The sequence below is a fragment of the Panicum virgatum genome, chromosome 9N, assembly GCF_016808335.1.
Source record: "Panicum virgatum strain AP13 chromosome 9N, P.virgatum_v5, whole genome shotgun sequence".
In the NCBI taxonomy this organism is placed as follows: domain Eukaryota; kingdom Viridiplantae; phylum Streptophyta; class Magnoliopsida; order Poales; family Poaceae; genus Panicum; species Panicum virgatum.
This window is the reverse complement of record NC_053153.1, coordinates 74,101,776-74,122,721: the sequence shown is the minus strand read 5'-3', so window position 1 is coordinate 74,122,721 and position 20,946 is coordinate 74,101,776. Positions and strand designations below refer to the sequence as shown.

The following is a 20,946-nucleotide window of genomic DNA, read 5'->3' as shown; positions in this document are numbered from 1 at the left end:
TTGGGTATCTAATGTATACTCGCGCGCATGGGCGCGCGCCACGCACTAGTAGCAGAACAGAGTCGCGAGCCGCAGTGGCCAACAGGCAACAGGGGTGAGACGCGAGCCCGAGAAGGGAACAGCTCGCGCACCAGTCGTTGCTGACCGACGCATGGCGGCACAAACTGAGAGCCGACGCGCGCTCGCGCAGGCCTAGACGAGGACGGACGCGGAGGGGCCCGTCTCGCGCGCCCAAGGAGCATGGTGCCTGCCAGCGTGCCCGTACGCCGGTACGCGGGACCGGAAGAACGGGAACGCCATGGTGCGCTGCCGCGGCCCTCCGGTCACGACGCCTGCTATTCTTGCACAATCGCCACACAAATACCATCGACAAACATTTATATAAAGTTCCAAGCTTCACACACCAAGGTCTCAAAGCTAACCGTTTACCGTTACAATCACACACGGTGCGTCCAGGCTACGGGCGACGCGCACGCTGCCGTTCGCCAGCACGGTACAATACGCGCTCTCCATCGTTCGGGGAGTCTCAAGAGCAGTTTCAATTTTTTTTCAAACCTTCAATACATAAGAGGACCGGGAGATGCGTCCTGCGCCCGCAGGATGATGAGGTCCTGCTGGGCCTGCCATGCACCGGCTTATTGAGGCATCGGAGCACTTCAGATCCATCCGGATCGGCCGTGCTCGTTTGGGTCCGCCATGTCTTCGTTGTTCAGCTGATCCATGTAGGCTTGTTGATGATACCTTCGCCGAGGACGAAAATGCATTTACTCAATCAGTAAATAAAAGTGTAAAAGAAAAGAACAATGCATGCTAAAATCTGAATTCTGAAATGCTGAATCTGAAGTGCTGGGATCCTGTTTCGTCAGAGAAAATGTGCTGGGGTCATGGGAGCTTGACTGTGGTGTATTCGAGGACTGGAGAAACTTACCCAATCTGCAGGGAAGGATCACTCTCTGGGTGCTGAAGGAATCCCTGATATGGTTCAATGGCATTCCCACTGGCGCCACTGTGCCCACCTTCTTCCCAGGAAACATGCAGCACGTTCTCTGCATTGGTTTCTTGCAACTGGCACTTGCAACAGATCAGTAATGGATTCAGCTAGCCTTATTATCACATAAAAATTGTGTTTATTTGGTTCAAGTGTTATGCCAGATCTTCCACACAAAAAAAAAAGAATTATGCCAGATCTTCACCAAGGACAGGAAAAGATACATGGTGTTAAGCGTTAGCATCCAACTTCCCAAGTTCATTGCCGTGTCAAAGGGAGAAAAAAAACATCCAAGTTCATCGTTGTAAGAAATTTTAAGGCCGATGATGTTACCTTTTTCCTGAGGTCCTTGTTCAGGTCCTGTAATTCTTGCTCCTGCAAAACACAATGGTTACCACACTATTACAGTGTTTAATATGAATGCAATGGAAAGAAGGTAATCGAAACTGATCATTATTACCTTACTTTTCAGATCAAAGAGCTGATCAAGTAACATTTGATTCTGTTAACACATATATCAACTCTCGTTATAAGCAAGCCAAACAGTGTATATAGATATACAAATTGAGCTAGTTAGGTTTTCTACCTTTCTTGTCCTGATATGTTTCAGGGATATCTCTATTTGGTTCTCAAGCTGCTCAAGCTCCTTCATGCTAAGTGGACCCAGATCCTCACCAAGAATATTTCTACAATAATGAATTAGTGCCAGATCTCATATATCACAGGCCCATTAACGAATTTTGAAGACTACCTTTGTGTAGTTTGAAGAAATTCAACTCTGGTCTTCAACTTCAAATAATCCTGGTAGTTGATCTAGTATCAACAAGAAAGATCACAACGAAACAGAGTAAGTCCAAGTGAGGTCATGCTTGGGGAAGGGAAGATACAGAGTTCAAGGTTAGTATATATATAGATCGTGTTCTCCAAACAAACAATATAAAAAGTTGCGTCTTGTTTCTACAACAGAATTTCTTTGAAAATGATCAGGCAGGATGTACGCAGCATTCAAGAAATCACAGGCCTGGTGTATTTTGTATAATGGTGAAATTAAGAGTTCAGCATCTATCTAACAAAAAAGCATTTTTCAATCATGTAAAATAATATCATTTTGGGAAACTAGCACATAATATCGTATATTGATCAAATTATGATGTGGTTTTGAGATTAAAATTTTGTATTTTTGGTGGAAGGAAAGAAAATACGAACTTATCTAAGGATATGCCGGGCTTGTATTTTTGGCGAAACATGGGCCGGGCTTGTATATGACGGGCTCAGCTAAGGATATGCGTGAATGGCCCAGATGTCGAGCAGCTCACCATGCCACAGGCTAATCTCTACTCGCAGCCCAATATATTACATCATTTCAGCTTGCGCCCTCGAACTTATCTGGTGGGGTCTAAAACTGGATATGCAAAATATTGGCCTTTTGCCAGCCCATTGGTGAAAACCCAACTATGAACAAACTTCTTTTTTTTAGAGCACAAGTTGGATGCGCCCTATCGAGCACACATGTAACAATAGCATGGACATGCGCTTTACCATTGAACTAAAAAAAAATAAAAAAGCCTGCATCTAATCGAACTCGAAACTGAGGAAAGGTAGGATCCCTCGCTAATTCTAACTAACTGAGCTGGCATTCAGTTATCTTGGCAATAGTTTCTTGATGGTACATAAGTCACAGAAACACAGCACATAATCAAATAAAACATGACCTAATAGACAATGCTGAGCAAGAATGCATGCACACTTCTTTGATAGTCAATGAAGCCTTACAATGGAAACAAAATAGGCGAAATTTTAAGCATAAGATATCAATTAGTTTGAAAGGGACATGGATATTATCCCGACCGACGAGAAAGTAGATTTGGTTCATTATTTTAGCCATCTGTATTATATTCTAATCTGCATATAAAAATCGTTACATGCTCTAAAAAATGAAGTACAAAAGCATTATGTGAAAAAAAGGATATCTGAGGAATTTATTAAGCTTACTTCACCATCCAATGGAGTTTTTACTTCCTGTGAGCTGTAATTGGAGCTGCGGTATCTCTCAAGTGTTTTGTACATGCTGTTGGCACAAGAAAATTGAAGTGATCAGTGGATGGTTAATTATTGAACAAGCATCCTTTTAAAATTATGTTCAGAAAGCCATTCACAAGAAACAAAGATATTTCACACAAAAAAAGTAACATCCAGAAAACCACATATATAGAAGTTGTTTAGCTATTGTATAACAGCATGAGCACCATTTTGTCTTAAACCTTTTTATACTTTCATGCTTTACAATCCTCTAGCATGAAATTAAGGAAACACATGAAACATAGAATGATAAGGATCGAATAATGATTAAAGCAAACAAAAAAGATAGAGATACTTTATATAAAGTTGGGTTTTTTTAAAAACAAAGCACTGATAATTAATTAATTAATTAAGAACTGCATTTCTTTGGTAATATTTCAACAAGAATAATTAACTCATGTTTGTGTTTGAGCACTTTAATTACCTCTAGTTTTCATAAGAAAACAGAATCAGTATCCACACCAAATGTCAGCACGACATAAAAATTTGTAAACTTAACTCCACAATTATTAGTTATATATTTTTAGTGTAAAGGTAGAACAGTAGGATACATTTATGTATATTTGTTGCTGCTTTTGTGCACGAGCTGAGCATACTAAATCTACCAATATTTAACAGATGGAAGTATTTGGAACTAGACTGATTTACAGGGTTCTCATCATGCCCTTTTTTCCTTCGTTCTCTTTAATCTCCTCACCATGTCTTACCCATCCTCTTAGTTTGAATTCACCAATCAAAGCAATAGAAAATACTTTAGTTAGCCTTGTCAGTACAAAAAAAATGGTGATATAGAGGGAGAGGACCTCCGATGCCATGACCCTGAGCCCCATCATATGATCCAAATTTGAGTGTGAACGCAACAGAGGATGTGATGTTGTGTGTCCTAGGGCCGGTGGCAGACCTCATCTAGGCATATATAGCGACCAAGATTGAGGGGTGTAGGCGTGCAGGCGCATCACAGCAATTGATGCTATGGCATAGGCCATAGGTAGCCATGACAGCTCACTGTATTGTGAACTGGTATGCATATATATAATATTTTAGAATCTTTTTTGCAATTATAAGAAAAATATGTTACCCCTAATTTATCCATAGGAGGTTTAACAGACCTCGTTACCTCAGTGCCTCACGGCATTACTCTGAGGATTATCTAAATAATTTTCACCTCCACCATGGTTTTCTAGTGTCCCAATTAATTGACCTTTTACTGTCAGACCATAACACTAATTAAATAATAAATGCAGTAAGAAGAAATGTTTACTATGGCACAAATTCAATTTATAAAGGTTTTAGTATAGCAACTCCATGCCAGTAGTTTCTTAAAAAAAGCCCCCCCCCCCCCCCCCCACACACACACACAAAAGCAACGACAACCAAAAAGCACCTTGATCCAAGGAATGTATATTAGGAATAGTTCGGTGACCATACATAATTATTTATGTGACCCATAATTGGATGTCTTAATGAGTGAATCTAAGTTGATAAAATAATACTAACCTTGTCCTTGTCTAAGCCCACAAACTCAAACAAAAAAAATGGCAGAAACGTCAACCTTTCAAAGGAGTGATTATTATTGTCTGTCAATTATCTATTAGTAGATGTTATCTCTAATAGATCCTACCAAACTATATATTCTTTATGTCAAGATTTCATGTCTAATACCCATTGTCTATCTCTATAAACAATATTTAGGCAATATACAATGTTAATTTTATTTTGAAATCAATTTGAGAATCAAATTTTGGTGTTGGCTCTTTGCTAATCCCACCGGACATGGTGTTACAACATTTACACTTCTGAAAATGTTTTTGAATCGAATTTTGTTTGTATACTAGGGGGGTGGGTATTATTGATTGGGCAATCTCTGTCTACTATCTATCAATCAAGTCAAGATGTATACATACGTATTTCCATGGCAAGCAGATGTTATTAGCTAAAAGCACATTTTTCATATGTTTGCCCTTTGCTTGATACTTATTGTCACGATTCTTACAGCTAAATAAACTATACTACACTCCAATGTAAAGGAATGTTTGATGTTTTGGGCAAAGGCATGGTCTACAGATACATAGTTTTGACTTTGACCGTTGTTCTTTTAAAATATATTGGAAAACAAAAATCTGAATTTATGGTACCATGAAACTGGTATTCACAACAAGTCTCATATATGATTGTTCATGCTTCTAAACTAAAGAACTTTAAAAACATTGATCTTCGAAGTTTAAGAACTATGACCAAAAACATTTTATTTTGTGACTAGAAGGTGCATACACCTAGTACTTTTTAAGTTCAGAATACTTGATGTCACTGATTTTTCACTGCTTTGAGTCAAGACTTTGACCGCTGTTAATTTTCTGTTAAAATATATTTGGAGAGCTGACAAATTCTTGAGATTATGGGTTTTACTTTCCAAGAAGAATATATGCATTTTTATGTTTTCAAACTGATTATTATAAAATTTATTGACAGGTAAAATTTCAAAAGTTCGAATGAATCTTGTTCAGGAGATAGAGTATTTTTTTTACTGGATCAAAACTGTATAAATGAATCGCCTATATATCAACAAGGATAAAACTCTAAAATCGCAGACAGATCTATGGATTGGAGTCACTGGAGGGGGGGGGGGGGGGGGGGGGCGTAGAATCTGCGTGGACATGGTCTGAATTGGAAGAGAAGGCTGAAGGCACTATATAGTTACGAGTTACGACAACTTGCAGAAAAGCTGACAGGCAAGAACTGTGCAGGTACCGGGCAATCTTAGCTTCTTCAGAACCAAAAAAAAACTACGAAACGAAATGCCCCTGCATGCGATTAAATGCACTGCTGCAAATAGATTTATGCACATCATGGATCAAAGCACTGACGCTGAAACTCCATAATGGGGGTGTTTAGTTGGTGAAAAAGTTTGGATTTAGATACTGTAGCACGTTTCATTGTTACTTGACAATTAATATACAATCATAAATTAATTAACATCATTAGATTCATCTCGTATGAATAAGTTAAACTGTATAATTAATTATTTTTTCCAACTATATTTAATGCTTCATGCATGTGTTTGAAAATTTGATTTGACAGCTACTGTGCAAAAAATTGAGAACTAAACGCTGCCAATATTGCATGCGATGCTGAGATGCTTGATATGACGTGTGAAGAAAAAGCTTACCGCTTGGCGTTTCTGTCAGTGGTTCGGGATCTAGTCAGATCGTTAATCGAGTGGCTCTACACGGGACTCAAGAAAGATAAGATAGCATTGCGAGAGATCTCCAGCATCAGCTGCTACGCGCTTCCTCCAATGGAACAGTAACGAATGGAACAGTAGCATATAGACCAACAGACGAGGGCTTTCACTGAAGAAGCTCTAGTGAACACATGTCCATGACTGAACCGGTGCATGGGGCTGAAGCTACAGATCGACTCGTTTTATGAACATAATATGAGTTGAGAAATAAAGGATAGGCATGGTCGATCTGACGACGAACGGAAACGAGAAAGGAACGGAACACATGCAGCAAAGAGAACTTGGGACTGAATGACTGAATTTGGAACGGCAATGATAAAAGGGGAAGGAAGAAGGCACTAAATGGACTGCTGCTTTCTTACTCTTGCCTCTTATAGAAAAAAGAACAAGTTGTAAACACAAATCTTGTATGATGAGGTACAGGTCTAGCTACTATATCCGTGAAGCTCAGGAGATCTACCTTGGGAAGTGGAAGAACTGGTGTATATATCATTGTATTTGTGAAGAAAAATTATGGTTTTTTTAGGAAAGAAAAACCTATGCTATGTTACTGTGACCAAAAGTGAGAACATATATACTAGCTAGTCCTTTTAGAGAAAAGAAGATCATATTATCGTGTTCCTTATTGCTATATAGAAGTAGAACACAATTAATACAGGAAGATCTAGGTTTATATATGGCCAGATCTTGGTTACTTCTGTGATCAAACGAGGGCGTAAATGAATGATAATCAGTTGGTCTCAAAAAAAAGAATGATAATCAGCAAGGAGAGGATAGGAAAACGAAGCAGCCAACAAGGTCAAAACAAAGATAGAAAATTGTCCAAGGAGATCGAGTTTAGTGACCATGAAACTCCAAATTAAACGGAGATGAACAGATAAACAGCAACCATGCATGAAAACAAAGCCTCCAAGGCTAAGACAGAAAGCTTCCCAAGGAGAGTGACAAGATCTGTAAGCAAGTAGCCGAACTAAGCCCAATTCTTTCAAGCCAGAAAACAAATCTAACAAGCCATAGCTGTCTGCCGACCAACAAGACTATTCGAGCAAAATATAAAGAAAAAATCAACGGAAAAACGTCCCAAAAGCACATTTGATCTCGTTTAATTGTTCGTTTTGGGGATGCATGGTGCATCGTGGAGTAGATGTAGCCATGTAGGGCAGGCGCGCGCGCGTGCGTACCATGACGAGCTGGAGAACTCGAAGAGGCGGCCGCGGCCGGAGAAGATGATGAGCGCGACCTCAGCGTCGCACAGCAGCGAGAGCTCGTACGCCTTCTTGAGCAGGCCGTTCCTGCGCTTGGCAAACGTCACCTGCCGGCTGATCTTGTTCTCGATCCGCTTCAGCTCCACCTTCCCGCGCCCCATCTTCCTTACTCTCGCCCTCCTTCTCCTCTCTCTTTCTCCCTCTGGCTATAAAGCAAGTTCTCTCTCGCTCACCTGGAATCTGGCTTGTTTTAACCAACGAGATGCTTGTTATGCGATCGTACCCTTGGGGCGAGGTCTTTTTGGTGCTTTTGGAGAGAGTTTTCACCGCCCCTCTCCCCCGCCCTCGCTCACTCTCTCTAGATGTCTTGGTCACCCATCTTTCCTTCTCTCTCTCCCTCTCACTCTCAAGTATCTTTCAATCTATCCACCTCGCCGTGACGCCGTGATCTTCCGGGCTAGCGATCGATCACTCGCCCACCACCAGGCCCTCTAGCTTTTCGCCCTCCTGCACGGTGGGGGCCGCCCGCGAGGGCGAGGCGACGGGGCATGGCCTGATCGACGCGTGATAACCGATTGATGTGCCGCCAGTTCGCCCGTACCGCTGCGTGCTGCCGCTGCAATAATCTCCCAAGGGAGACGGGAGGGGGCATGCAATAAAGGAAGCCGTAGCCGTACGCCGGGTGAGTCGGAGAGAGACGAAAGAGAGAGCAGCCGAGCAGAGCATGTCAGGAAGTGGGCGACGCGTGTCGATGCGCGTGCGGCTGGAGAGTCGGAACCGGCAGGACTGACCGTCTGACCCCATGCCCTGCTGGCCTAGCGCCGTAGGTGTTCGGCACTAGGGCTCGTAGGACTTCGGCTTTCCTTCCTGTCAGGGGCTTTCTTTTGGCTGCTCTCTGCTACAGTGACTTCCCTTGGTTTTATCTAGGAAAAGAATTGGAGCTCGCGGGTTTGGTTGGCATCTCGCGAGTTCAAAATGCTGGTGGAGTTTCAAGTTTGAATCCTCGCGTTCGCGTGCAACAGCTTGATTCGTGGGATGACATGCATTTTCTTCTTGGCAACTTTGGTAGAATGTAATAATGTCAGTTTTTGGATCCTGTAAACGTTTGTTGTAGCCAAAGGTCCAATGCTGGATTTCTTTTGAGTATGTTGCAGAAAATTACAACCTTTTGTGCTCATCAGAAGCACAAGTGTTTTTGTTTTGGTATATATGTTTGTCACTTGTTACTAAATCAGCCATGTGGCATGTACCGAGCATGGACACATGATGATCTCATCAAAGCTTATTATTTGACCTTTCTATGGGTGTTTATTGTGGCTTCTTCTATACTACTCCCTCTGTCCTGAAATGTAAGTCATTCTAGAGTTTTTAGGACAGATTATGGTTGTGTAAAAAAGACTCTCCTACCCCTAATTATTATGTATTGGAACTCTAATTGGGTCATTAAATATGTATTAATTAAGGTAGCATGCAATTTCCCCATGCACCTCCTCTCTACATGGTTATATGCACGTCTTTCTATTGAGAAAAACCCAAAAATAATGCACAATTAAGATGGTTGGATCTACTTTCAACCTAGAATGCCTTATATTTGAGGACAAATTTTGAATCCTAAAATGACCTATATGAGGGACCGAAGCCGGTGACCAGAGGGGGGGGGGGTGAATGGGAGCCGATAAAAAATTCTTCAGAAATTCAAACCGTTGGCCTATATCCCGAAAATCACCCAAGCCCTCAAGCGTTCTAGCCAAAGTTTGGAATAGCTATGAAAAAGCTAAACCAACACAAAAGGCCTCGAACGAGCGAGCGAAACCACGAAGCAATTCGGAAGCGAATTGGGAAAACAACAAACTTCTCTGCCTGGACCGGTCTGATCGGTGCACTGGACCGGTCTGACCGGTGCACTGGACCGGTCTGACCGGTCGTGTCTGTCCAAAGGCGAGCAGACCGGTCTGACTGGTCTTGCCTACCGGTCTGACCGGTCTTGCCTACCGGTCTGACCGGTGGCACCTAGAAAACCCCGAAAAGCTTTGATTCAAACGGTGAATTTCGACCAAACGACCACGAAAATCGATGAAACTTGGGGGAAATGCTTCGCCCCTAACCCGTGAACATATCCCCAAGAGATCTCGTCCTAAAGATCAAAGAATCTTGAGAATTCGATGGGAGATCAAGAAGGATTGGGGTTTTCTCAAAAGCTCAATAAATCCAATTCGAAAAAGCTAGTGATTCCAGAGGGTTTAGAACGGGGCTAGAAGCACGGTAATCACAGCAAAGAACTCGTAGCCTCCTCGCAATCAAGTGCGCCAAAAACGAAGTCGAAAATACATCGCACAAGGCACAAAACGAGGAGATGGGATTGATTCAAAAAGCCCAGAGGGCACGAGGAGGTTAGGGCCTCCTTTCCCAATCAAATCCACACAAGGTCTCACAAATCCATCAACTAAATCTACTCTAAAGAGAAGAACAGAGGGAGAGGAACACAGGGGCGGCGCCTGGGAGATAGAACAATTCATGGACGAAATACAAAAGCCGCACTTAACCTAACACAAGTGAAGGGGTATTTATACCCGTGGGACCGGTCAGACCGACCGGTACGCTGGACCGGTCAGACCGGTTGGTTAGACCGGTCAGACCGGTGCCAGGGACCGGTCAGACCGGTTGGCCTGCAGCACCCCCTGTACACGATCTCATCCGACGGCTGAGGTTCTTTCTTCGAAACGAAGTCTTCTCTGCGATGCCGCCATCTTGATGAAGATCAGGTCCGCGGTTTTGGAGGGTCCGCGAAACCCGGGTAGGTGGCCGGTTTTGAGAAAACCGCCAAAACCTCACGCGCGGGAAGATTCCCGCCTTCACGCCGTGGCCCTAGACGCCGTTCCCGCCTCGGCCTTTTGACGGCCCTAGACGCCGCCCGACGCCCGTCACCTCCTCGCCCGCAGCGAGGCCCTAGACGCCGTCGACGCCTGTCGCCTCCGTCAGTCTCGAGACCGACGCCCGTGCCTCCACGACTTGGCGTCTTCAACCGCCGTCCGCCTCCTTGGTTTTGTGGCGCAAACCAAGAAACCCGCCTTCCGTCGCCGCTTGCGCCCTCGATCCAGGAGTGGACGCCACAGCTGCCGCTCGGTCCGAGCTCCGGTCCCGGCTGCCCTTCACCGCCATCCACCGCACTGGTCCATCGGCCACAGCACCTCCACGGCAGCTCCCCGTCGACACTCGACGCCCGTGTACCTGCAATCCAAAGACCAAGCGCACGATCACACCGTACGGTTGACAATTCACTCATCATAAGCAGGATAGAATACTCAACATTCCTCACTATATTTCAGGACGGAGGGAGTATATACTAGATAGGAGAAATGAACAGCCCGCAGTGTGTTCTCACATGCATTCCAACAAGTATGCATCTTGAGACAGATTAGCAACAACACGTGTAGAGTAGCTATGACTATGGTTTGTAGTAGCAGGCGGTGAGCTCATACGCTCACAGCTCCACTCTCTGTTTGGATCCCACCTCCTAATAAAGCAAAGCGACTAAAAGCGTTGACTAAATTTTAGTCTCACCTCCTATTTGAATCAACAATCAAGTGACTAAATGTCATTAAAGTTGTCCATAAAAACAAAGTTTAGTCACTTTTTAGTTATATTGTTTGGAACCTTAGTCCCTAATAAAGTGACTAAAGTTTAGTCACTTTTGCTTTAGGAGATGGGATACAAACAGACCCTCACACGACTGAATGTTATACTAATTTAGATTGAAACAAAACTGATAGATTCATAGTTGCGCACCAAAATTTACCCATGAATGTTCACGGAATACAAAAAATATGTGCCACCACATATATCAGTAACATTCGGTTTGACCTGTGTAAGTAGTAATCAGTAACATTCGGTTTGACCTGTGTAAGTAGTAATCTAATTTTCTATTTGGTGGGTGCACCACTACTTGGCTTATTAAGTATAGTGGTCAATTTATATTTTTATCCAACTTACTCCCAACTCTTTCCTTTCTGGGCAACAATTTTTTACAAGAAACGTTGCTTCAACTTTTTTTTACAGAATCATTAAGCTTAACATTCACAGTGATTCTACATTTTATAAATCAAGGAAGAAGTACATTTTTCTTTATTTTGGGGTAATCAGTACTACTTAGGTAGGCATCAGGCTCGTAAATTAGCTAATGCCAGGGGTGGATCCAGTAGGGGGCTGAGGGGGCTCGAAGAGGGGAGAACAAGAAAATAGAGAGAGAAGGGGTGGGAAAGAGCAGAGAAAAAGACATCAGCCCCCTGTATCCACTTGGCCAGATCCGCCACTGGCTAGTGCGATCATACGTAGCGAAACAAATACTCTGTAGTAGCACGATCAGATTTCGGGTGACCTGTTCTTTTAGGTCCATTATTTCAAGTTGAACATTGTTCCAGAACACCATCCACAATTAATCTTTTGCAGAATATACATACCTTACTGTATACTGTTACTGATTTTTTTTAAAAAAAACTCATTTTCCACTAGCCCCGGCGTACTAGTTGTATACCGGTCATCTCTCTCTCTCTCTCTCAAGATACGCCCGCGTGCACTGCAGGCCTTCTTTTTCTTCAAAGAAAAAAACTGCAGGCCTTCTTTTTCTTGAAAGAAAAAAACTGCAGGCCTTCTCAATCGCGTTTTCTCACTTCGATTAATTAAATTTGGCATGCGGTACACCGCATTGGGCCGGGCCCCGGAGGAGCTCATTAATCCGTGGAGAAAAAGGTTGCCATAGGCAAAAGACCGGGAGAGTACTTGCCGGGAAGTATTCATATCCCCCTTCTCTTATTTTCCTTTGCGTTGGCGGGGGAAGTACTACTCGGTTGGACGCATTTGCTGTTGCATCGGTCTCCGTCTCCCACAGACCAGCTGAGTCCTCCTAGATCCCCGAGCAACAGCTACCGCACCAGCAGCTCGTGAAGTGGCGGTGTCACTGCTGCCGTGGTGCGGCACACACATCACACCAGGGGCAGCAGCCACCACCCACCAGCGTCCCAGACCTGCGCTGCGGCTAGCAGATGGTGTGCGCCAGCCCGGCCGTCGCAGAGGTGGAGCAAAGAGAGGAGGGCCAAGAAGTATATATATAAAAAAAACAAGCGCGCGGGGCCCCAGCACGGGAGGACCGGGCACCGGCTGGCGACCATACGTGAACAGTGCGCAGCACTGGACTGGGCGCCCATGGCATGCCCCGCCCCCGCGCGCCCGCTTCAGCTCCCAACTCCCAAGGGGCGCGCAACAAATGACATTTGTACGCCATGCAACTACCCGGCAATCATGGCCGCTCGTGAATCCGTGACGCCGTGACGGCACCACCAGTAGGGCCCCTGCGGCCTCTGTACTGGGCAAGCTCCGTTTACACAGCAGGCCCTCGCAGCATTCAGTTCCAGCTTGCTTGCCTGTTTCCACGCATCGACAGGGAGGCAGCAGCTACGCAGCAATCCAGAGCAACAGGCAGGGCTATATGGATGGGTGCAGCGAATCAACAAGGGAGGGAAGCAGAGCACGGTGCAAGGAGCCTAGGAGTGAAACGATGATTATAAAGAAAAATAAAGAGGTACAAAAGGGCATTAGAAAACATTCTTTTAAATCATGGTCGCTTTGGAGCATCTGTACCGGTTTTACTCAAAGTATAATTTTTTTCAATTGGAAATGCCAAAATTTTCGAAAATGAAAATCAGGAACCATCACTTCCAATGAAACCAGACACAGATTCTGTCAGCTGGGTTGCAGTCCGGCCATGTGCCTAGCGAATCTCCCCGTTCGCTATTGTCTTGACCTCGCAGACTCCGGCCGAGGTTGTAAAGGGCACGTCTTTGTAGCACGCCACGAGCTCGCCGTTGCTGTGCAGCTCGGCGGCCAGCTTCTCCCACGTCTTGCTCTTGCCACTGAGGGAAGCCTCGGGATCTCCCGAGTACCCAGCGAAGGTGACACGCTCCCCCACGGCAGCAGATTCTGGTGGCTCCACCAACTCAACCTTCACAGTGAGAGCAATCATAATCAGAAATCGAAGTCACTGATGCCACCATCGAGTGATAGTGTCCAATTTGAGGGCTAGATAGAGTTCGTCAGATTTGAAGGTAATTAGGCAGATGCCTCACCTTCGTGTGGTCCTCATTTGATGCAGCCAAAACCATGGCGTGTGATTTTATACCGCGCATTGCCACCGGTTTCAGGTTGCAGAGAACACAGACTTTCCGATTCTGCTAATGCATAACAGGTGTTAAGAACCAGTGACACATTGCATCACAAGAATATCTAGAAAGACCAAGAGATGCTTAGAAAGAGCAACCTGCATTTCTTCAAGAGGTATGAATTTCACGAGACCACTGACCACTGTTCTTGGTGTGTCCTCCCCAACATCGATCTCCTCTACGTAAAGGGAATCAGCATCTGGATGCTTCTCTGCTTTTCTAATAAGCCCCACTCGAATATCCAATTTTGCAACGGTGATATCTGCCTCTGCTGTCTTTGATTTTGAACCACCAGATTGTTTCTTTTGTTCCTTCTTTGGACCTCCATCTGCAAGAGACGTGAAACGAAGACTAGCCAATTACTTGCTGGAACTTGAAAACAGCTTGGCACAAAACACCTGAGTCAAAGCACATCAAAGAGAAAGGTTGCAATATGCTATGGAAGACACTCAAATCATAGATTCTTTTAAGGAAAAGAAAATCTAGCAGGCAATTCATCAATAGCCAACGCGGATTTTTTCTGTTTATATCTCCAAATGTGCAACAAAAAAGCTCTTCCCCCTAATGATTCTAGCCAAGAAGAAAAACAAATAAGAGCTCCAAACTATTACCAGATAATTTCGTGCCCTTGAGCTTATTAGCAACTTTGCTGGCTTCAGCATCAGCTGCTGCTTTCAAGCTTCTCTCAGCTTGGCTACCCGCATATTTTTCTCTATGGAGAGCTACTTCTTCATCTTTCTGCATTCACAACAAGTTAAAACATGTATAATTATAGCCAAGCAGTAAACATATTTATGAAATGCAAAGACACACCAATTCCTTGAATAGGGGAACAGGCTTTCCAATTTTGTGCCCTGCTGGTACAAAATCCCAAGGAGATTTTGCCTTTGTGATTTCTCCTTTTTCTTCACTGAATGACAGGTTTTCTTCAGGGGACAAGTTTAATTGGCGTAACACCTTACAATAAGAATCACATAATGAGATTCAGGGAGAGAATGCTATTCAAAGAAAGTCTGACAAGATACAGTGACAACTAGGATCATACTTCTTCAGATAAGGAGGGCATGAAAGGCTCCAGCAGACAGGCAAGGAGGTACACAAGACCAAGTGAAGTTTTCATCACAATCGCACATGCTGCTGAATCTTCCTTGTAAAGTTTCCAAAACTGGCTCTCCTATATAAATTTAGCAAAGCAATGATAACTCGGTGTTATTGCAGTCACAGGGCGAAATCCTTAGCAGAAACAAACACTGAAGAAGATTTACTTGCAGATACGCATTTCCATCACTAGAAATGGCCATTGCACACTTCAGTCCTTGTTTCAGTTTAACCTGCCATAAAAAGACCAACACGGTGTTGTGAAACCTACCTGACGACTGACCACGTCTGACATGACAACAGAATGCTAAACATAGCAGTGCTGGAATTGTTATGTGAATAGTTCGAAATAAGTTACCTTTTCCATTGCATCGAGATATTGCTCAACCCATTTACTGGCTTTTTCAGCATATGCCTTTGTCAATGGATGTGATTCCGCATTAGGAGCATCAGGTACAATAGAACCATATCCTGCTCCTACAAAAAAACATATAAAAATGAACTTACACAGAAGTGTCAAATAAGAACATTGATGACTCGCATATGATTAACCTATCAATTGATAATCCCCGTACACACACAAAATGTTTGGTTCAGATTGACTAACCAGCTGGTTTTGCAACAAAACTTAGCACACGATTGATGAAGTTCCCCAAGTTGTTCAGCAACTCGCTGTTCAATTTTGCTTGCAAATCAGCCCAAGTAAAGAGTGTATCTGATGCCTGAATGTATCAGATTAAACATGTCAAAAAAAAAGTAACCAGTGCTACCACAAATTTGAACTGATATAAACAAAAATCTTTACTGACCTCAGGGCGATTCATAAGCAGGTAGTATCGCCACACTTCAGGAGGAACATTTGTATCCTTTGCATCATTACCAAAGACTCCTATACCTTTACTCTTGGAGAATTTTCCTGTTACAATAATTTCCATGCAATAAATGTGAATATTAAGTGCTTAAAATATATATATTTCTCCTATGTAAAAATTTCCATGCAAAGAAGCACAGGCAAAATTCAAAAGCAATTTGGATCATAGCATATTAGCCATTCTCCTATGTAATAAGATGTGAATGACATACCTAGGCCATCTGAGAGAAACCACTTAAATTATATTTTATATTTTATCAGAAATAATGTTTAAATTGGTAGCTGAGTACAAGTGTACAACAAACAAAGACTAAGAGAAGCGTATCTAAAGACAAAAGCCAGACTAGGACAATGAATACTGATAAGCAATCTTGTCGTATGAGCACCAGAAAAGTTTCATGCCACTATTATCTTGCAGCACACGGTCAACAGGAAACCAGCCAAACGGCAAAGTGCTCAGTATTTGGTGCAAACATGCCAAACAACGGAAATTTGATTTTTCTTTTTATCAAAAGAACAAACATCTCTCCCAAGACCAGAGGACCCAATTCAAGTAGGAAAAGGTCCATATTACTCCCCTCAAGTATCATCAAAGTCCGGATAACCCCCTAAACTATTTTTTGGTTCAATTTACCCCCCCCCCCCCCCCCCACAAACTGTCATTTGATCCAGTTTACCCCTACTTAAGATTAATCTTTTTTATTTATCCATGCACAAGCGAAGTCTTAAGTTAAAATTTTGCAAGATGATAGCGGACATCATAACACATTTTAGAAAAATATGCAAAGAATTTTTCATCATTAATTTGATAGGGTATGATATTTAATAAATAAATAAATTAACCATTATAATAAAAAAATATAGAAAAAATAATGACAAAAAATTCATAATATATTTTTTATATATACATTGAAATGCCAACTATAATCCTGCAAAATCTTAAATTAAGATTACACTTTTATATGGAGAATTAAAAAAGGCAAATTGTATTAGGAGATAAATTGAACCAAATGACCTAGTTTAGGGGCCAAATTGAACCAAATGACCTAGTTTAGGGGCCAAATTGAACCAAGCGTTGGTTAAGGGGGTTATCCGGACTTTGGCCATATTCGAGGGGAGTAATTTAGACTTTTTCTGTTCAAGTAAGCAGGTATTTAGCAAATACTGATAACCCACATGAACTGTGCATGAATTCGCATTGGGTAAAGCAATATGTAACAACTGTGTCATGTACCTGCTTCATAGTTTAGATATTCAGTAACACTTATTGTCTTCATCATTGTCCACTTTTCCCCAGTTCCAAGTAATGTTGAAGGGAACATGATCTGAAAATTGTATTTCATCAGATGAAAACTTGACACAAAAAGGAGAACATGCATTGTCGTAAGTGCCAAATCTATACACTCAAGAGAATGTTTTTTTGTTAAAATCCTTAAGACTCCCTCCCCTTCACTAACCATGCGCACTAACAAAGGAAGTAAGAGATCCAAAAAAAGCCATTGTGAAATAACCATCCATACCCCTATCAAATAACATGATGCAACCATTTCTCTTCCTTCGAAAAAAATAGGGGCATCAAGAATTGCAATAGCTACATTCTTGGTATCCTCAATGGACAAACATTGTGATTCGAGTTCTCTCGAGGCCATGGAAAAACATAATGAAACTGAGTAAGGTGCTGGAATATATAAAACATCCTTAACACTAAATGAATAAAGAGAATTAAATGTGGTCAATTATAGAACAAAATTGAAAAAATACTGGCCAATCATTCTAACTCAGCTAGAAATTAGAGTTCAATATGCATGTTATGTTGTATGTTGAAAACCAAGCAAACTGTATCCCTAGTGGGAAATGACTTCAGATAGATGATAAACTGATAAATAATGAAGCTATTATAGTAGCATTATGGGAGTCGGACATCATATCATTCCAAAACTATCTGAAAGTTGGAAAAAAATGCTGCAACAATATAGTCCTCTTACCGTGTGAAATGGCACATTATCTTTGCCCATAAACTGGAACAATTCTACATTATCAGGATCCTTCCACCACTTCTCCCAGTCAGGTGTATATGATGCCGTAATAGACACATAACCGATAGGTGCATCAAACCAAACATAGAACACCTGAAAATGATCATTAATGAAAATGAGGAAACCGAACAGTGAGAAAAATTCATACATGTAGAATATCTATGCCCAAACCTTGTCTTTATACTTGTCGTGAGGTACAGGAACACCCCATTTAAGATCTCTGGTGATGCAGCGCGGCTTTAGCCCTTCCTTCAGCCATGCGTTTGTTGCTTGAATAGCATTTTGACTCCACATACCAGCTACTGAAGTTGCATTGATGTAGTTTACCAACTTATCTTTTAACAGAGGAAGCTCCAAGAATAAGTGATCTGTGTCACGAACACGTGGAGTATTCTTACAAACCTAGATACAAAGTCAGAAGACAAGAAGGCAGGTCATAATTCACAATTATATGCTTAAATCAATTAATAATGGCAGCGCACAGCAAGTAATGTACAGGCTTACCTTACACTTCGGGTCAATCAGTTCGGTTGGATTCAACAAGGTGCTGCATGTTTCACATTGATCTCCACGTGCTGCTGCATTGCAGACTTTGTTTGGGCATGTTCCTTCCACAAGCCGATCAGCCAAAAATCTTTGACATGTATCACAGTAAAGCTGCAAATAGATAAATTTTGTGATATAGACAACATCCAAAGATGAATATACAAGTACAACATCAAGAATAAGCTATACCTGCTGCATAGTATTTTCTGTGAGCCAATTGTTTTCCATTAATTTATGGAAAATTGCATGGCAGACTTCTGTTTGCTCAGGAGAGGATGTGCGTCCGAACTTGTCAAATTTTATGTTAAACCACTTGTAAACTTCACTATGAATAGCATGGTACCTACATTTTTCAGCAGGAAAAGGTTCCTATGAAGAAAGTGTTCCTTCATTAATATGATATATGCAGGTTTTCAAGAAACGCATATAGAAAATCAAAGGTTGATAAACTTTCACGTGTGCAAGTTACAGGAGTACGTAAAATACAGTGGTATCATAGAGCCCAACCTTTAAAAACATGAAAGATATATAATTTTTCGAAGCAACAAAGTTGCAGATTTAGACTTATTTAACATATGCACATTGAACTCGCAAAAAATGAAAAAAAAACATCTGATCAATGATTATGTTATATGCTAACTATTTCATAATCACAAATGAAATCACCAATCAACTCATGCAGAAATCAAAGTATCCACTAACTACTACATCACTAATCCTCTTGTTAGTGATTTAGGATTAGGAAACCAAAATTCATCAATAGAATCAGTTGAAGCAAGCAAATAAACTGATATGAGAAGCAATTTAACGATTTGGCCATAATTCCCTGCGTGTCCAAGTTATCAGTTCTCTAACTGTGCATTAACTTAACTAGGTTCTTAATTATTGAAAACCCCGATCTTCGTACCACCAAAATTCAGAACCGGCGCATGAGGATTCTAACGAATTCATGTCACATACAGCAAGAATATGATATCCCAGGAAAATTCAATCACTTCATCATGTCATCCTGAACCTAAAAAACCCCAAATCAGACAGCTCAAGCACAACCATATCCAAACCGATTCCTCTACAGCAACTAGGAAGCAAAAAAAAAAAGGTTGATGTGAAATGGAAGCATGCTCACTTGTCGCAGATCTCCTTGGGCGTGCACTTCTCCTCCATGGCCTTCGTCTCGGTGGCCGTGCCGTACTCATCAGTACCGCATATGTAGATGGCGTTGTAACCGCGGAGCCGGCAGTACCGCGCGAACACATCGGCGCTGAGCACACCTGCGCACACGGCCATCGAATCGAATCCCCATCGGGCCGAAAACAGCAAAGGAAGAGAAGCGGCGAAGAAAAAATTGGGGAGGAGGCGGATGCTCACAGCCGATGATGTTCCCGAGGTGGGGGACATTATTCACATACGGAAGCGCGCTGGTGATGAGTATGTTGCGGCGGCCGGGGATCGGCAGCTTCGGCGGCGGCGGCGGGGAGGACGCCATCGGGACGGAAGGGTTTAGGGCTAGGAGGCGGCTTAGCGTGAGTGGGTCACTATTCTCAAGTCCACACCCGTGAAACGCTCCGGCCCTCTGGCTGCGGGACCCGCCTGTCAGAAACAGCTCGAATCGTAAAGCACGGCTTGTTCGATTCGACTGGAGTTGGAATCGTAAAGCGTTCCTCTGATGCTCTGCCGCGCCGGCGCCACCGGCGTTGGTCGTCTTCTACGCTTCCCCTGCTCGCCGCCGCCGTCCACGGCTCCGAAGCCTCGCCGTAAGTCCGTAATCCATGGATCCCATGTCTCCGCCAATCATGATAACACCGCTTCAGAAGAACTAAGGAATCAGGAACAATTCGTTTAGGTTTCGTTGTGAATAAGCTGTCAACTAAGGAATAAGCTGTCAACTCGTGTGCTTCGATCAATTCGGTCTTTGCCCAACTCATGGCTTTTGGTTCTTGGATTTCATGTTTCTCATCCATGGATTGGGCATTTCAGGACGTGAATATGGTAACTAGGATGGGAAACTCAACGCTGAATATCTTGTCTTGCCGGTTGCTAATGCGAGGTTCAGAGGTTGTGAATTAATACTGCTGTAGTTACACATACTGCTAGCCCTTCAAGATTTTCGCGCTGAAACCTAAACAATTTCAGACTCAGCTCAACTTTCTATGTGATTGCTGTGTTTGAATTTGCCGTTTTACCGTCTGAATTGTTTTTCTTTATTTTCCAGATGAACCTTTCACCCCTGGAATTAAAAGCACGCAGTACAGAGGACCTTTGATGCAGGTGTCCTCAACAAGGTACTCCTCACTTATATCCTCTAATGATTTGAAGAGCTTCAGTCTTCTGTACCGTCAAAAGTTGATTAATGAAGTTCACTTTTATTCTTTTGTGGATTTGAAAAAAACTGTCAAAGATAATAACAACAAAGCCTTTTGTGAAATTGAAACAACTATAAAAGATTATGTTTTCTCTATCACTATGAAAATTATATATAAGAAAAGTGCAGAAGAAGAGTAAGCTGTTGTGGTAGAGTGCATGTTATGGTCAGAGTCTTCTTCAAAAGTGATGTGTAGTTCCTTCTATGTATTATAAATTTCGTTTTCTGTTACTTCAATGCACATTGTGTTGCTGTCTGAAAAATACAAAAATAGAGTTAAAAATCATTCTGAAAAAAACATCTTATGA

The 20,946-nt window shown here is 42.5% G+C and overlaps 2 protein-coding genes across 5 annotated transcripts; both read right to left on the bottom strand.

Moving 5' to 3' along the window:
* Positions 1-361: 361 nt before the first annotated feature.
* LOC120693088 (MADS-box transcription factor 1-like) lies at positions 362-7,916 on the bottom strand. 2 transcript variants are annotated; one of them, XM_039976493.1, is made up of 8 exons: positions 7,490-7,916; positions 2,981-3,056; positions 1,740-1,801; positions 1,575-1,674; positions 1,449-1,490; positions 1,322-1,363; positions 929-1,071; positions 362-741 (listed from the first exon to the last, which is right to left on the bottom strand). In XM_039976493.1, exons 1-8 carry the CDS (start codon positions 7,672-7,674, stop codon positions 657-659), a joined length of 735 nt encoding a protein of 244 aa, XP_039832427.1. In that variant the 5' UTR covers positions 7,675-7,916; the 3' UTR covers positions 362-656. The 2 variants fall into 2 exon arrangements, with proteins under 2 accessions (XP_039832427.1, XP_039832428.1); XM_039976494.1 differs by having other exon boundaries at positions 929-1,065.
* A 5,180-nt stretch (positions 7,917-13,096) lies between these two features.
* Positions 13,097-19,852, bottom strand: LOC120691252 (probable methionine--tRNA ligase). 3 transcript variants are annotated; one of them, XM_039974281.1, is made up of 17 exons: positions 19,645-19,851; positions 19,403-19,547; positions 18,466-18,619; positions 18,235-18,387; positions 17,902-18,132; positions 17,680-17,823; positions 16,929-17,019; positions 15,633-15,739; positions 15,431-15,545; positions 15,182-15,294; positions 14,991-15,056; positions 14,771-14,899; positions 14,539-14,682; positions 14,337-14,463; positions 13,824-14,053; positions 13,633-13,734; positions 13,097-13,508 (listed from the first exon to the last, which is right to left on the bottom strand). In XM_039974281.1, exons 1-17 carry the CDS (start codon positions 19,760-19,762, stop codon positions 13,278-13,280), a joined length of 2,400 nt encoding a protein of 799 aa, XP_039830215.1. In that variant the 5' UTR covers positions 19,763-19,851; the 3' UTR covers positions 13,097-13,277. The 3 variants fall into 3 exon arrangements, with proteins under 3 accessions (XP_039830215.1, XP_039830214.1, XP_039830216.1); XM_039974280.1 differs by having other exon boundaries at positions 13,102-13,508; positions 15,182-15,300; positions 19,645-19,852; XM_039974282.1 differs by having other exon boundaries at positions 13,102-13,508; positions 15,182-15,300; positions 18,466-18,645; positions 19,645-19,805.
* Between the last annotated feature and the right edge of the window lie 1,094 nt (positions 19,853-20,946).

Excerpts from the sequence above, each read along its gene's own strand:
- LOC120693088 (XM_039976493.1), bottom strand. The coding sequence starts at position 7,674 with ATGGGGCGCGGGAAGGTGGAGCTGAAGCGGATCGAGAACAAGATCAGC. Across the intron at positions 3,057-7,489 it reads GAGTTCTCCAGCTCGTCATG|CATGTACAAAACACTTGAGA; the intron begins GTACGCACGCGC and ends TTGTGCCAACAG. Across the intron at positions 1,675-1,739 it reads TTTCTTCAAACTACACAAAG|AAATATTCTTGGTGAGGATC; the intron begins GTAGTCTTCAAA and ends TCATTATTGTAG.
- LOC120691252 (XM_039974280.1), bottom strand. The coding sequence starts at position 19,762 with ATGGCGTCCTCCCCGCCGCCGCCGCCGAAGCTGCCGATCCCCGGCCGC. Across the intron at positions 15,546-15,632 it reads TGCTTATGAATCGCCCTGAG|GCATCAGATACACTCTTTAC; the intron begins GTCAGTAAAGAT and ends TGATACATTCAG. Across the intron at positions 14,464-14,538 it reads TTCCCCTATTCAAGGAATTG|AAAGATGAAGAAGTAGCTCT; the intron begins GTGTGTCTTTGC and ends TTGTGAATGCAG.